Raw genomic sequence first — 18,497 nt, forward strand, 5'->3', positions numbered from 1 at the left:
GGATTTTTAATTAATAATTAAATTTGTAGTTTAAAAATGTTTCTCAATCGGAATTTTCGAGATCAAGTTCAACATTTATCCAATATTTCGTTCCTTCGGTATAAAAGAAAAAAAAGATCCATTAACTTTCTTCTCCTCCCTCTTCCCCATTCCATTTACTTTTATTTCGATCTTTGATTAAATTCCTTCGATTGAATTCGCGAAGATTAAATTATGGTTATGTAAAAAATTAGAAAGAAAAAAATGTGCACGAAATAAATCTGCCGCTGGAATTATTATTTCAATGAGTCGTTTAAATATATATCTTTGAAGAAATTGTACTTATGTATTTTTGCATATACCTCGCTTTGTATTTCACGCACATATATGTACATGTATATATGTAATTCCTCTACAAATATGCACAATCCACCTATTACCATAAAACAAACAACCCTTTCTCTCCTCTATTCTTCATCCATCAAGTTAATTCAATTTCCAGCCTCGACAAATCCCATTAAAATTTCATTTACCGTAGCAGCGTTACCTTAAAATAAATCCAAAATGTGACCGTATTCTTCTCTCTCTCTCTTTCTCATAATCGTTGAAACAAAAAGGAAAAAGAAAGAGCGTTCCAAAAAAAATCTACTCTGTAAAAAGACGGGGACGCGTTCCTATTGAATGGAAGATAATGGCGTATCTCGAGCCGCAAGAATTTTTTCACCGACCCTTCCCTCGAAAAGAAAAAGAAACGGTTAAACCATTTTACCACCCACGGCGAATTATTTCGCCCCGCGCGAATCGAGATCGTTCAACGGCGTTCAACGATACAATGGTCGACGGGTGGCTCCCTCTCTAATGGGAAGATGATCTCGTGTTTCGAATAACACGATACACGGCGCAATGATACACAACCGAATAGCCGAGCAGCCCACCGAAGCGAAATGTCTACGCATACGTTTCTCTGTTGCGCGCATGCGCGTGCGTTGTGGATACGCGTTGGAAATACGCGAGGAGCATCGAGCATGGATGCTGTCACGAACTCGCGTGAAAATGTTTGCGCAGGTGCATCCGCGCACAGGTATGCAGCCTCGATGTAACAAAGGGCGCATTATGGAAGGACACAATGATGGTGCAGAGGGGCGGATTTTAATCGAATTACACGTCTACCGATCGACGTGATTCCACGGAATTATTTCGGGTTAATGCACCCGCCGACGCCTGAACGCGAACTGTTAATGGAAACTGGCCAACTTCCGCTCGCGCGCGCGCCTCAACTTGATTGGACGGTTTGCTTTTTACGCTTTTACTTTCGCTTTTTTCTTTTTCTTTTTCTTTTCTTTTTTATAATTCGTACAATTCTTCGTTCCTTTTTCTCTTTCGTTCTTAAGGTTAAGGCGAATTTTAAGCGCGAATTTTAATTGTAAATCGATTGATAAAGTAGATTTCGTCGAGTTTGACCGAGTGCAGACGAATATCTAATAGCGAAATTTTTAATTCCTTCATTTTTCTCTTCCCTTCTTAAAATTAGATTGCAACCTTTCGATAAATCGTAGATTTTGTTTTGAATTTTGACTGAAAGCAGACGAATATTTAATAGCGAAATTTTTAATTCCTTCATTTTTCTCTTCCCTTCTTAAAATTAGATCGCAACCTTTCGATAAATCGTAGATTTTGTTTTGAATTTTGACTGAAAGCAGACGAATATCTAATAGCGAAATTTTTAATTCCATTTTTCTCTTCCCTTCTTAAAATTAGATCGCAACCTTTCGATAAATCGTAAATTTTGTTTTGAATTTTCATTAAAAGTAGAGGAATATTTAATAGCAAAATTTTGATTCGTTCATTTTTCTCTTCCCTTCTTAAAATTAGATCGCAACCTTTCGATAAATCGTAAATTTTGTTTTGAATTTTGACTAAAAGCAGACGAATATTTAATAATAAATTTTTAATTCGTTCATTTTTCTCTTCCCTTCTTAAAATTAGATCGCAACCTTTCGATAAATCGTAAATTTTGTTTTGAATTTTCATTAAAAGCAGAGGAATATTTAATAGCGAAATTTTTAATTTGTTTATTTTTCTCTTCCCTTTTAAATTTTAAATCCTTTTGATAAATCGTAGGTTTTGTTTTGAATTTTAACTGAAAGTAGACGAATATCTAATAGCGAAATTTTTAATTCGTTCATTTTTCTCTTCCCTTCTTTTAAATTTTAGATCGCAACCTTTTGATCAAATCATAAATTTTCTTCGATTTCGAGCGAAGACGAACGAATATATTATCAGAGAGATTTTTTTTTTTAATCTCGACTGGACAAAGTGGGAGTAAATCGCACGTGTCTTAAACGTAATCACGATCTTTCTCGTCGTGTACGATTATCGCGGAACTCGCTCGATGACCCGCTTCGAATCGCTTCGACCGTCGAGAACCGAAAGCTGTCAGTTCGAAAGGTCGTGGTGGTGAGCGTGTGTACATATACCTGGCGGACTGGCGGCTTCACGTTCGTCGGCTAGCATCCTTTTATGGGGTTGAACTGCATTCTTCGACGACTTACACGCGTCAGGTTCAACCGAGGTTCGAATCCTTCTCAAAATAGAATCGATACGCGGCGTATCAAGACAGGATAAACTTGAAATCAATGCCGCAGGATGTATTATTGAGAGAGAGAGAGATTTCTTTTTTTTTTTTTATGTATGAAAAATAACAATTCGAATTAGAAATTAATCTCGATTAGCCGGATCGTATTTGACGAAATTGGAATTTGTACGTACACGTATTCGAACGTTGATACACCGGTGCTAATTACTTCTTGATTAAAACCCTTGATTACGCTTTCGATCGTCTTCGCACGTTGCGGAAATGTCGTTGATTCGTGTGATTAATCGAGGTGACGAAACTGCGGCCTAATTATACGCCGTATCCTTGTAAGGAAATGGGTGTAATTAAGAACCGACGATTATTAATGAATTTTAATTTACTTTTTATTCTAATCCCCCTTTCGTTTCTTCCCTTCCCGAGAAATTTTTTCTCTCTCGAACGGATCAGAGATCGACTAATTCATTTCTTACTTTAATAAGAATTAAATTATAGTATATATTTCTTATACGTTCAAAGTATCTTTTCTCTTTTTCTTTTTCGAATCCAAAGGAAATACATTTTTTGCTACTTTTAATTCATATCCTTTAGATCAAGTATTAAATTTTAAATTCTTCTTTGAAAATTATTATGTTAAATGATACTTTATTATATTAAAGTATATAGAAAGGATTTAATTAAGGATTAAGGATAAGGATAATTAATTAAGGAAATGAAAGATCACATTCTTATATATTTAATAGGAATTAAATTATATTATACATTTCTCATACATTCAAATTATCTTTTCTCTTTTTCTTTTTCGAATCCAAAGGAAAGTGGAAATACATCTTTTGCCATTTTTAATTTTTAATGTATCTATAGTTGTAGTCATCAAATTCGTATCTTTGGAAATTATTATATTAAATGATAATAAAGTACGTAGAAGCTTTATTAATTAAGTGGTGGAAGATCACGTTCTTACTTTAATAAGAATTAAATTGTACCATACATTTTTCATATGTTCAAACTATTTTTTTTCTTTTTTTTCAAATCCAAAGGAAATTAATCCATATACCTATAGGTACAAGCATCAAATTCTCTTTGGAAATTATTATATCAAATAATGATAAAGTGATGTTAGAAATTAGGAAAGAATTGTGTATATAGCTGTACTATACGTAGAAGCTTTGCTAATTAAGTGGTGGAAGATCATGTTCTTACTTTAATAAGAATTAAATTACACCATACATTTCTCATACGTTCAAACTATTTTTCAAACTATTTTTTCTCTTTTTTTTCAAATCCAAAGAAAATTAATCCATATCTCTATAGTTGCAAGCATCAAATTCTCTTTGAAAATTATTATGTTAAATGATATTTTATTATAATAAAATATATAGAAAGGATTTAATTAAGGATTAAGGATAAGGATAATTAATTAAAAAAATGAAAGATCACATTCTTATATTAATAAGAATTAAATTATATCATACATTTCAAATTAATTTTTCTTTTTTTTTCGAATCCAAAGGAAATACATCTTTTGCCACTTTTAATCCATATCCTTTAGTTGCAACCATCAAATTCTCCTATCTTTGGAAATTATTATATCAAACAATGATAAATGATCTTAGAAATTGAACGAAAGAATTGTATACACATATATATATATATAGATTTATTAATTAAGAGTGGTGGAAGATGACGGAACGGCGCCGCGTTTCCTCGGCCGAGAACATTCGTCAAAGCGATGCGATGACATCATTGTTTGCCGGGCGAAAAATGGACGGCGAGGATCTCGGCCGTCATATCGCGGAGGCACTTTAATTGAACTCACTTGAGACACGAGTGAAACACGACTCGGTTTCCTCGTAACCGGGCAACGTTCATTGTTGCCTCCTCCTCCTCCTCCTCCTTCGTTTCACTTTACCCGTGGCGGCGTTTCTCGAAATAGCCGCTCTCCCGTTTCAGAAACAGGCTAGGATTTTAATGGGATTCAATTGATCGGAAGGACGAATCTCCGACGACAATTCTGCGAACGTTGATTAATTTGATTATCTTTATTCTTTACTCTCCCTCTCTCTCTCTCTTCTCTTTTAACTTATTCAGATACACAGAATTTTATATTATTATCAATAAACAAACAAATTTTCCTATTTAATTCTATTCTCGTAGAATAACGTGATGTTGGATGTTCGTGATCGGACTTAGCTCGAATTTCACAATAGAAATATTGTTTCCAAAGTTTTTCGGATCTTTATCCTCGGTCAAATTCTAGAAATTTCCGTTTTGGAATCGAAAGATTCGTAATTGTAATTAATTATTCGCAACGCCGACGTTTCGAACCGTTCACACTTGGATTCGAGCGATACTTATTTACGATTGATCTTTTTTATCATATCTCGCGAAGCGTGGAACGATACATCGTCGAGTAAGCTACGTTTATTTTCACTTCTTCTTTAATTCATCCGAATACGTGTAGAATTTTCACGCTTTCCGACAGTTGGTACTCGAACGACGACCCTTCGAAGCATTTCGATTCCCAATCTATTCAACCCTAATCTCATGGAACAACGTAACGTGACGTTGGACGTTCGCGATCGGACTTAGCCCGAGCTCGACGATCGTGCCAATAGGAACATCGTTTCCAAAGTTTTTCGGTTCCGTGTTAATGATCGGCTCGAGCGAGGATCGGCTCGATTTTTCGTCCATCGAGCGACTTGGAAATTACTTGCGGGGAAGGGAAAGCGGTGGTGAAGATTGCGATCGAAGCGCGAGACGCGTAAAAAGAGGAATAACAGCGAAGGACATCGGACAAGGTATTTTCGCCGCGACCAGGATGCACGTTGGCTTTGTAAAATATCGCACGAAACGACTAAATTTTCCTTCTTTCTTTCCACGTAGAAGATACAACGAAAATATAAAAGTTTTCTACTTGTAAGAAATTGATCGAACGTATTCGAAAATCGTCTCGAATTGTCAGTTCAATATGAGAGGAACTTCGAATACGTCGAAGACACGTTAATTTTTATCTATCGATGGACGAAGATGGCTAAATTATAGAAAATTATAGAAAGTTATATATAAATTATAGAATTCGAAAATCATCTCGAATTGTCAATTCAATATGGAACTTCGAATATGTCGAAGACACGATACAACGAAACACTAAAATGTAAAAGTTTTCTATTTATAAGAAATTGGTCGAACATATTCGAAAATCGTCTCGAATTGTCAATTCAATATGAGAGGAACTTCGAATACGTCGAAGACACGTTAATTTTTATCTATCGATGGACGAAGATGGCTAAATTATAGAAAATTATAGAAAATTATATATAAATTATAGAATTCGAAAATCGTCTCGAATTGTCAATTCAATATGGAACTTTGAATATGTCGAAGACACGATACAACGAAACACTAAAATGTGAAAGTTTTCTACTTGTAAGAAATTGATATATTCGAAAATCATCTCGAATTGTCAATTCAATATGAGAAGAATTTCGAATACGTCGAAGACACGTTAATTTTTATCTATCGATGGACGAAGATGGCGCGCGTATTTTCTTTATATTTGATTATACATAGAAGATATAACGAAACATCAAAATATAAAACTTTTCTACTTGTAAGAAATTGATCGAACATTTATATTTATATTTCAAGAATCAAATTCATATTATGCTGATAATTTAATTTCATTTCATAATATAATTATAATAATTATTATTATAATTTCAACATTAACTATTTATATCATTTTAGACTTATTTTTAAATTCTCAAACTTATTTTTATTAAAAAATCATAATATTGAAATTATTTGAATAGTAATACTAATTATTATTTTATTAATCATTTGTTTTCCTTCATTAAAAATTTTATACTTAATTGACGAAATTATAAATCCATTCTTTTCAATTAAATCAATTAGTCATCAATGATATTGATCATATGAATATCCAGAATTTAATAATATTGAATTTGATTCATATATGCTAAATTATTTAATTCGAAAATCATCTCGAATTGTCAATTCAATATGAGAGAAACTTCGAATATGTGGAAGACACGTTAATTTTTATCTATCGATGGACGAAGATAACGCACGTATTCTCTTTATATTTGATTACATATGGAGAAATACAACGAAATACCAAAATATATAATATAATATAAAATATAATATAAATATATAATATAAAAGTTTTCTACTTGTAAGAAATTGATCGAACATATACGAAAATCGTCTCGAATTCAATATGAGATGTTCAAAGAGAAACTTCGAAAAAGATACGTCGAAGACACGTTAATTTTTATCTATCGATGGACGAAAATCGCGCATGTATTCTCCTTATATTTCTTTACACGTAGAAGATAAAACGAAACACCAAAATATAAAAATTTTCTACTTGTAAGAAATTGATCGAATATATTCGAAAATTCTCTTTATATTCTATCACACGCGGAGAGATAAAAAAATGTACAACGCCTGTTAACTCACAACTGATATTTTACTGATATTTTCAGCAAAAATGCGTGAAAGCGCGGGCCCTGTACGACAATATAGCGGAAGCCCCGGACGAGCTTGCTTTCCGAAAGGGCGACGTCCTTACGGTGCTGGAACAAAACACCGCTGGCCTCGAGGGTTGGTGGCTGTGCGCTCTGCGGGGTAGACAGGTAATTTGCCTCCTTTAACCTTACCTTTATCATTTTAACGAGAGGTTGATTAATATTTCACTTTATTCATTCGAAAGAGAAACGTAACTTTGTCGAGATTTCGTGTTATTTTCACCTCTTGAAAATTCGAATTTTATTAGAAGCGAGGAATATTCCTTTCTTTCCTTCTCTCTCGCGATTCCATCAGAGAGATGATTCTGATTCTGTTTATGGTTAATTGACCCACGGTGGATTAACGTAACAGCCGGATGGAAAACTTTATCGTCTCGAAAGATTTCACAATTGTCCCGATCGAACGGCCACTTACGTAAACATTCGTGCCCATCGAGATGATCGCGTGACGCGAGAGCCTTTTCCTCTATTAAGAGGACAGGCTTTATCATCGCTCTATCTCTGGTCGAGAAACGCAAACCGTATATTTCATTGCTACGAAGCTTGTCACTTTACGATCTTATGCTGCGTGAAAAAGGGAAAATAATGATCGATCGTGGAAAAGGAATTGGAGGGATTTAGATTTACTTTGTGACGCGGTAAAGTAAAGTAAAGTGATTGGAGCAAGCTTCTCTCTCGTGGAGAACGAAATGGAAAGAAAAGTCGATCGTTAAAATAGAATTGGAGAAATTTAGACACTTTGTCGCGAGTTTCACGAGTTTGCCTATGAATTATAACGATTAAAGTAAAATAAAGTGATATTGGAATAAACTTTGGTGGAGAATCGAAAGAAACATCCGATCGTCGAGAAGAATTAGAGAGAGAGAGACTTAAATACTTTGTGGCAGAGTAAAGTAAAGTGATATTGGAATAAGCTTTCGTGGAAAACGATATCGAAAGAAACATCCGATCGTCAAAAAGAATTAGAGGGACTTGGTTATTTTGTAAAAGTAGAATAAAGTGATATTGGGATAAGCTTTCGTGGAAAACGAAATAAAAATCGATAGTTAAAAAAAATTAGATACTTTGTGGCAATTAGAGAAACTTGGATATTTTGTAAAAGTAGAATAAAGTAATATTGGAATAAACTTTATAATAATAGTAAAAAAAAATTAGATATTTTGTAATAAAGTAAAATAAAGTAATATTGGAAAACGAAACCAAAATAAAGATCGATCGTCAAAAAGAATTAGAAAGACTTGGATATTTTATAAAAATAGAGTAAAGTGATATTGGGATAAGCTTTCGTGGAAAATGAAATCGAAATAAAAATCGATAGTAAAAAAAATTAGATATTTTGTGACAAAGTAAAATAAAGTAAGATAAAGTAAAACCGAAACCAAAATAAAGATCGATCGTCAAAAAGAATTGGAGAGACTTGGATATTTTGTAAAAGTAGAATAAAGTGATATTGGGATAAACTTTCGTGGAAAATGAAATAAAAATCGTCTCAAAAAAAAATTAGATACTTTGTGGCAAAGTAAAATAAAGTAATATTGGAATAAGCTTTCGTGGAAAACGAAACCAAAATAAAAATCGATCGTCAAAAAGAATTAGAGAAACTTCGATATTTTGTAAAAATAGAATAAAGTGATATTGGAATAAACTTTGTGATAATAATCAAAACAAATTAGATACTTTGTGACAAAGTAAAATAAAGTAAGATAAAGTAAAAACGAAACCAAAATAAAGATCGATCGTCAAAAAGAATTGGAGAGACTTGAATACTTTGTGATAGAGTAAAATAAACTGATATTTGAATAAGCTCTCGTGAAACGAAAGCAAAATCAAAATAAAGATCGAGTGTCAAAAAGAATTAGAGAGAGAGAGAGACTTGGATAATATTTTGTGACAAAGTAAAATAAAGTAGAATAAAATAAAAACCGAAACCAAAATAAAGATCGATCGTCAAAAAGAATTAGAGAGGAAACGAGAAACCAAAATCAAAATAAAGATCGTCAAAAAGAATTAAAGAAAGAGAGAGACTTGGATATATATTGGATAATATTTTGCGACAAAGTAAAATAAAATGATATTGGGAAATAAGCTGGAGAATTATAACGTTGAGTCGCGCAGACTTTCATCTCTCCCCCTCCCTCTCCCCTCCCAACACATGACACGGCATTATTATCGCGGAAATGGGACGTTAGAGACACCGTTACGGACTCCCCGATCTTAGATGTTCATGTAGTGGCGGGCAGAAGAGGGGAGGGGGAGGGCGCCACGTCGAGCGCTCGAACGAAAGACCAGTAGTACTCGAACGAAAGATCTCTTTGACAGAGATCGTTTCCGCATCGTTCGACATCTGCTCGAAAGATTTCGAGACTGCCGTGACCTGCGTCAATCCTCGTCTCCACCACCTCTCTTATCTCTCACACACACGCGCGCACACCATTTTCATTCGCTGCGTATGAGAGTCTCTCTCTCTCTCTCTCTCTTATTCGAGGAAACTGAGCAATGAGAGGCTTGGAATGCGGAGGAAGGATGGCCGTACAGCGAGGTCGTAACTTGTCGCTAGGTGGATTTATCGGGACGCGTAGTTAACAGAGAGAGAGAGAGGTTTATCGTTAAAAAGAATCGAGTTTTCCATCTATTTGAACTTTGAAGCTTTGGAGAATAGATGTATTCTAGATATGTTCTATCCTTTTTTATAAGAGAGCGAGGCGAATAAAACGTTCGAGACGACGAACGATTATACGAGTAAAACGAGCGATTGTTAATAAGATTGTTTTATACCGCACCACTATGCTATCTTGTGTTTTCAAATATTTGCTTTGACTCGCCGTATAACTCGTCGTATATATACATACACGTATATACCCTTTGCTTTTAAAACGCATTGGTCATCCTTGGAAACGCTCTTACGTTTCACCGCGCATAAAACTGTACACTGTTCCTGTACGCTGACATTTAGTTAGACATCTTTGTTTGACGTAGCCGCATTCCTCGCATATTTCTTCCTTACCGTATGATCTTCTTTAAATCTATATATATATATATGTAAATCTATATACGTGTGTGTAAGAAGCACGACGTTCCAAAAATCCAAAACTTTTCCTCGATTCGAGAAAGATGGGGGAAAATAATCTGGACAAATTTCGTTTCTCTCGGTGTATTAATTTCGGCGCAAGAGATGGAGTTGTCGTTGGTCGTCCGACAGAGGGATACCACGTGCATATGGCGCTCGTTGGAAAGGAAGCGTTGGAGGAGTGGGGGGAGTGGTTCGAGTTGGAGATTGGAAAACGGGGCGCGCTACGAGGTTTACGAGGAAATGTTACGAGTTTCGCAGCTGGGACCCGACGCGCGATCGCCTGCTCCTTTATTTACAAGCCGCTCGCGTCGCCGCGCTGTGCATCGGCCGATTCGGTCCAATTTACGTTATATTTAAATTTCGTTCTTTTAATTTTAAAGCTTACATATATATATATATATATTTTTATAATCGTTGAAGCATTCTTTTTTTCTCTTTTTTCAATCAACTTTTAAATTAACGTGGATCGAATTATAAAAGTTAATGAATGAAAAAGACGGGGCGTTTGATTAAATTCTTTTTTAATTGAAGCACCGAGTGTTTCGTAATGCTCGTTTAATTGGACGCATTTTTAATCAGTGGAAAGCCTCTCTCTATATACGCGTGTATTTCTCTCCGAGTTTATTTGAAAAAATCGCACGATTTAAAGGGAGCAGCAGCAGGTTTAAACCTTCGAAATGTAGAATTTCAACGAATTTCGTCCGCCAATTATTCGAATAGAATCGGACAAAAGTTGACTCGCACGGCTCGTTGACTTCTCGGGATCGATTTGTCCGCACGAAAATGAACGGCAGATGCGATCGAAACGCGACGCCGTTCCTTCGTGGAACGGGATCAATAGAATCCATAACGGAGCTCTCCTCTGTCACTGGTTTGGCGTTTGTCGGCAAATGAACGGTTCTGTACAGCTCGGCCGGCCTTCGAACGACGGATTCGCTCTTCCGTAACGTTCTCGATTACGCATATTCGACGAGTATATACGAGTATGGAGTAATTCGTAGTTGTTTCGTCGAACGATTACGCGTGGAAACAACAGATAGAGATTTCCATTCGAATAATCGACAGCCAATATTTATTCCGTTCTCCTTCAGATTTTTCGATCACCTTCTCCCCCGAAACTCTCAGATATTCGGAGAGATTGGACAGCTGTGCCTGTCTTGTGTGATATATTGCTCGCGAGTAAATCGAACTTAGAGTCAGAGAGAGAAAGAGAAGGAAATAGTGTTTCAACAGGATGATTTATTTTCGATTAATTGGAGCCTCGTTTCGTTTCCTCTCGCGACATTGTGGAGGATGGATTTGATGATATTTCTGGCGGACAATCGACGTTTTAAACGTTGTCTAACGTTTTCCTCCTTCGTTCGACTCGGGGGATTATCAGTTGGCAGATAATACGCGCGAATCGATTTCACGGGCCGCCGCTTTGTCACGTGAATGCGTTCTTTTCGAGGGATAATGGGATCGTGGGAGGGGGGATGGAGAGGGGGAGTTGTAAGAAGTTGTAATTTGCATCGGTACTCGATAAATCGACTCGTCGATGGAATCAATTGGAATATGTTTTAAGATACGATTTGTAAGGAAGACGAAATGATTAATTCGTTTGTATTAGGATTAATAAGTTAATTTAAATACTGGGTATTTTTAAGGTAATCCGATAATGATGATACGTCGAAAAGAAATTAATAATAAGCTTTTTTCCAGAATTAGTAAATTAATTCAAATTATATTAATATTAATATTAGAATTAGTAAATTAATTCAAATTTGTACTATGTATTTTTCGATAGATAATCTGATAATAATGATAATATTAATTTCTTGATACGCGCTCGTCGATGGAATCATTTGAAGAAGTTTATTTAAAACACGAAATGATTAGGATTAATAAATTAATAAGAAAAAGAAGAAATTAATAATAAGCTTTTCCGGAATAACGTGCTCGTCGATGAAATCTTTGGAGAAGTTTATTTAAAACACGAAATGATTAGAATTAATAAATTAATAAGAGAAAAAAGAAATTAATAATAAGCTTTTCCAAAATAACATGCTTGCTCGATGGAATCGTTTGAAGAAGTTTATTTAAAACACGAAATGATTAGGATTAATAAATTAATAAGAGAAAAAAGAAATTAATAATAAGCTTTTCCAAAATAACATGCTTGCTCGATGGAATCGTTTGAAGAAGTTTATTTAAAACACGAAATTATTAGGATTAATAAATTAATAAGAGGAAGAAGAAATTAATAATAAGCTTTTCCAGAATAAAAGCTCTCGTCGATGGAATCATTTGAAGAAGTTTATTTAAAACACGAAATGATTAATAAATTAATAAAAGAAAGAAGAAATTAATAATAAGCTTTTTAAGAATAACATGCTTGCTGATGGAATCATTTGAAGAAGTTTAATTAAAAGACGAAATGATCAATTCGATATATATTAGAATTTAAATCTGTACGATACGTATTTTTAAAAAACTACATATTTTTCGATAGATAATTTGATAATGAACGATACATCGAATATTTCTTAAAAATTAAAAAATAGTTAATAATTTTTGAAGGACAATAGGAGGGAAAAGAGATCTTGTAATTTGCCAAATTCGATAAGTTGACTGGAATCGATTGGAATCGAATCGAGTCGAAGAACGATTTATAAGGAAGGAGGATCTACTATATTTTTCAATATGTATTTGTATTTGTAGAGTATAATATTTTTCAATAAATATTAACGAACGATAGATCAAATTAATTTCTCGAAAAAAAAGTGTTTATTTTATTTTAAATTTTTATTTCTCGATAAATATCCTCGAATTCCTTGAAACGAATATGAAACAATAGATAATCTGATAATAAACGATACGTCGAATATTAATTTCTTGAAAAAGAAAAAAAGATTAATAATTTTCGAGGGACAATGGGAGGGAAAAGAAATCTTGTAATTTACCAAATTCAATAAGTTGACTGAAATTAGTTGGAATCGTTTGGAGAACGATTTAAAGAAAGAAAGAAGGATCTACTATTTTTCAATAAATAATAATAAACGATACTTAATTTCTTGGAAGAAAAATTTTTATTTATTAAATTCTTATTTCCCGACACGATAAATATCCTCGAATTTCCTCGAAACGGATATGAAACGATAGATAAACGATAGATCTTATAATTTATCAAATTCAATAAGTTGACTGAAATCAGTTGGAATCGTTTGGAGAACGATTTAAAAAAAGAAAGAAGAATCTACCATTTTTCAATAAATAATAACGAACGATACTTAATTTCTCGGAAGAAAAATTTTTATCTATTAAATTCTTATTTCCCGACACGATAAATATCCTCGAATTTCCTCGAAACGGATATAATAATACAACGTGTATAGAGGATATAGTTTGGCATGCATGGTTCCGCGATATTAAGTCGTTATTATTCCCTCCGGTTGCGCGCGGTTGTTATTGCGATATATATATATATATATATATATTTTTCCTTTTTACTGCCCAGGGCATCTGTCCAGGAAATCGATTGAGACTTCTGGTCGGCCAATATGATACAGGGGGTTGTTTGGTTGGCAGTAGGCCTGACCTAACCATTTCCGAAGACGGCATACAGAGGCACGGAAAACGGCGTAGCTGGCACGTTCAACCGAACAGGGTGAGTTATACGATCCCGTTATTAAATTCATGGGGCACAGAAATATTTCTGTATATTACGTACATGCGTCCCACGCGTCTTTCGCTGCAATTCGACCACATTTAGTCTGGGATTCGAATGGAAAATTTTAAATTTCGATCGACCTCGAAAATTTAAATTATCGTTAATTAATCGGAGATTAATGTGATGTTAAATGGAATAGAAAAATTGATTCACTAGATATATATATATATACAGTTTTTGATTCATCTTCTCATCCATATATGTATTTTTTAATAAATAATGTAATTAATATTTGACACAGTTAGTATATTTTGTAATTTTAATGAGGATACTTGAATGTCTATGTTCGATTTAAATTTGTATATGTATTTTTCAAGGAATAAGTAGTTAATATTTCATAATAATAGTCAATATTTTCATAATTCTATAATTGATATCGAAATGAGGAGATACACTCTTATTGTCGCGATTCGTTTAATGTCCATATTCCATTTAAATTTGTATAATATCATTGTATTTTTCAATGAGTAACGTAGTTAGTATCCGATAATAATTGATACATTATTTATTCTTCTCTCCTTGTTTCCATTCACTTAAGTATCCATATACATATTTTTCAGTAAATAACGAATTAATATTCGATGTAATTAGTCAAAGTGAAGGTACTTAAGTGTCCATAATCGACATTTTTCAATAATACAATTAATATTTCACGTAGCTAGTATCTTCTCTCTGTAATTTTATCAAAGTGAAGATACTTAAATGATCATATTCGACATTTTTCAATAATATAATTAATATTTCAGTAACTAATATCTTCTCTTTATAATTTTATCAAAGTAAGGATACTTAAGTATTCAAGTATTCAACATTTTTCAATGAATAACATAATTAATAATTCACGTAGCTAATAATTTTATCGAAGTGAGGATACTTAAATGTCCATATTCGACATTTCTCAATAAATAACATAGTTAATATTTCACGTAGCTAGTATCTTCTCTCTATTTATTAATTTTATCAAAATAAGTAAAATACTTAAGTATCCATATTCGATATTTCTCAATAAATAATATAATTCACGTAGCTAGTATCTTCTCACTATAATTTTATCGAAGTGAGGATACTTAAGTATCCAAGTATTCGACATTTTTCAATAAATAACATAATTAATATTTCACGTAGCTAATAATTTTATCGAAGTGAGAATACTTAAATGTCCATATTCGACATTTTTCAATAACATAATTAATATTTCACGTAGCCAGTATTTTCTCTCTACTTAAGTATCCAAGTATTCGATATTTTTCAATAAATAACAATTAATATTTCATGTAGCTAGTATCTTCTCTCTATAATTTTATCAAAGTAACAATACTTAAATGTCTATATTCGACATTTTTCAATATAATTAAAATTTCACGTAGCTAGTATCTTTTCTCTATAATTTTATCAAAGTAAGGATACTTAAGTATCCTTCAAGTATTCGATATTTTTCAATAAATAACAGTTAATATTTCACGTAGCTAGTATCTTCTCTCTGTAATTTTATCGAAGTGAGGATACTTAAGTATCCAAGTATTCGACATTTTTCAATAAATAACATAATTAATATTTCACGTAGCTAATAATTTTATCGAAGTGAGGATACTTAAATGTCCATATTCGACATTTTTCAATAACATAATTAATATTTCACGTAGCTAATATATTCTCTCTACTTAACTATCCAAATATTCGACATTTTTCAATAAATAATATAATTCACGTAGCTAGTATCTTCTCTCTGTAATTTTATCGAAGCGACGATACTCGAATATACTCCATATTCGACATTTTTCAATGAATAACCTAATCGGTCGAGAAAAGGGAATCGAATGCACGATACGGTGGAACATCGATAAAAATTATTCCTCCTCTCTTTCCACAGTTTTCATATTCAAATTTCAAAAAAATCAAAATCGAAAAATACCACGTTTCAAAACCCAATTTCCCCCCGATTGTCCATTTAACCGTTTGATCCAATCCAATCGTCCAATCGTTTCAACCTCGACTCTCGACCGATTCGACTCTCCCTCTCTCGTCTGCCTCAGCATCTGCCATCTCTCGTTAATTTATTCGCGATTTGAAAAGACGCAGAAATTCGTAATAAACTCCACCCCTCGCCATCGATCGACCTTATATATAAACACTCGCACACACACACACACACACATATATATATAGAGAACGTCCACAATGGCGACGTCGGTTCCATTGTGCCAGCACACCCCCATCGCGCCCCCTTATGTCGCCCCTGGCCCGCCGTCCAGACGGGGATCTGTCAAAATCAGCTGACTACCAATTCGTTCGCAATGCTCGTCTGCCATTGCCATCGCTTCACCGCCATCTGTCACCCAAATTTAATGAATATTCATCGCGATCCGATCGATCCACCGTCCTTCGATTCGTCATTCGTCGGGGGTTGAAAAACTCGCGGTATAGAAAATCGATTCTTTGTCTCTTTCTCTCTCCCCCTTTTTTTCGATACACCGTATCAAGGGTGTGGTTTCAAGTACTAAGTGTATATAAGTGGATATATATAACTCGAGGTATGATCGAGGGTTGTGCGATATATGGAGAGGATTGGATTCGAGGGATATAAAGAAATTTTCCATATTTTATAGAAAGAGTTAGAGTGTCAATATTTAAGATTTATGGTATATATGGTGTATATTTTCGTGTCATTTCTATTTTCTATTTGAATTAAGAATTGGGTTGTTGGGTTAGGTTTCTCAATTGTTTCAAGTACGTGCAATGCCAATTGAGCGAAGTTTACGTTAACGGATCAATTAATCGCGATGAATTTAAATTGTCATTAAGAGGCTGTGTTTTGTCATCGTTGCACAATTCACGACCGGTTCACATTCCCCCTCTTCTTCAAGAGGCAAGAAAATGTTCGGAGGATTTCCAATTCCCGTGGATCTAAATTCAATTCTAACAAGAAGAAAGACGTGGCGTGATTGATATGCAACAATTCTCGCGATTAACGTTCCGTACTTTTTATTTCGCTTGCTGGTTAACATCTGTCGCGTGTTACGTAATCAAGATCCCTGGAAGCGTTGAAAGCAAATGTTTGATTTGCATCGAACGTGGTCGGATTGATAAATATGCTACATTTTTTTTTTAATCGTATTCGCATCGATCTCTTTCGATCCGTTCGATCGTCTTCGGAACTTGTTTAATTAATTTTATTATTATATTTATTATTATATTATTATATTAATTTTATTATTATATTAATTAATTTAATTTCAATGATTCAAAAAAAATTTAGGAAATAATTTTAGATCTAATTTTAGATAATTTTTTGAAATTTAAGGATATTGAAATTTCGTTTAAATGATAAATAAATATGAAATAAGTTGGTCTTATTTTTTGGAACTTGTTTTATTAATTAATTTAATTTCAATCGTTCGAAAAAAATTTAGGAAATAATTCTAATTTTAGATCTCTAGTTTTCTGAAATTTAAGGATATTGAAATTTCATTTAAATGATAAATAAATATGAAATAAGTCGTCTCATTTTTTGGAACTTGTTTTATTAATTAATTTAATTTCAATCGTTCGAAAAAAATTTAGAAAATAATTCTAATTCTAGATCTCTAGTTTTCTGAAATTTAAGGATATTGAAATTTCGTTTAAATGATAAATAAATATGAAATAAGTTCGTCTTATTTTTTGAAACTTGTTTTATTAATTAATTTAATTTCAATCGTTCGAAAAAAATTTAGAAAATAATTCTAATTCTAGATCTCTAGTTTTCTGAAATTTAAGGATATTGAAATTTCGTTTAAATGATAAATAAATATGAAATAAGTTCGTCTTGTTTTTTGAAACTTGTTTTATTAATTAATTTAATTTCAATGGTTCGAAAAAAATTTAGAAAATAATTCTAAATTTCTAATTTTCTGAAATTTAAGGATATTGAAATTTCGTTTAAATGATAAATAAATATGAAATAAGTTCGTCTTGTTTTATTAATTAATTTAATTTCAATCATTCGAAAAAAATTTAGGAAATAATTCTAATTTTAGATCTCTAATTTTCTGAAATTTAAGAGTATTGAAATTAAATGATAAATAAATATGAAGTTGGTCTCATTTTTTTTTTTTTACATTTTCAATTCTTTGAAAATTTCGTTCGAACGATAAAATATTCGACAAAATATACAAAAATAATTTCCATTTTATTTCGGGCGAAAAAACGTATTATTTTATCCGTGATATTTGATCGTGGATTATATTAAGTCCGGCACACGGTGGATGAACCGTTTATTGTTATATACCGTCGCCGTTGTTTTTCTGCCCATTGAATTTCCGGCCGAGTATCCATCATACCATTAGCCATAATTCACTTTATATCCCTCTCATACCAGAAAGCGTATTTAGAAAGGGAGCGAGGGTCGCCTCTCTCCATATAATTTTTCGCCTACTCTCTTAACATTCTTAATCGTTCGTTATTGTATCGTGGCTATCTCGTCCGTTTTATCGTGCATTACTTAAAAAAAAGAAAAATTGACAAGAGCGATATCCCGCCCGAAAAGGGAAATTATTCGCGAAATTGCAACGATTTTAAATTTAATTCTCCCTCGTTGGAAAGTTAAATCCA

General features: G+C 33.0%; 1 protein-coding gene across 2 annotated transcripts in view; it reads left to right on the forward strand.

Moving 5' to 3' along the window:
- The window catches only part of Nedd9 (neural precursor cell expressed, developmentally down-regulated gene 9), a 116,880-nt gene that overhangs the window by 61,208 nt on the left and 37,175 nt on the right, over positions 1–18,497 (forward strand). For both annotated transcript variants that reach the window (XR_407453.3, NM_001204751.1), the window contains 2 exon segments: positions 7,087–7,236; positions 13,695–13,844. Coding sequence is in view for 1 of the 2 variants with exons in the window: in NM_001204751.1 (NP_001191680.1) it covers positions 7,087–7,236; positions 13,695–13,844 (300 nt within the window). In the remaining variant the exon portion in view is untranslated.

The sequence above is a fragment of the Apis mellifera genome, linkage group LG1 (genome assembly GCF_003254395.2).
Source record: "Apis mellifera strain DH4 linkage group LG1, Amel_HAv3.1, whole genome shotgun sequence".
Classification (NCBI taxonomy): Eukaryota; Metazoa; Arthropoda; class Insecta; order Hymenoptera; family Apidae; genus Apis; species Apis mellifera.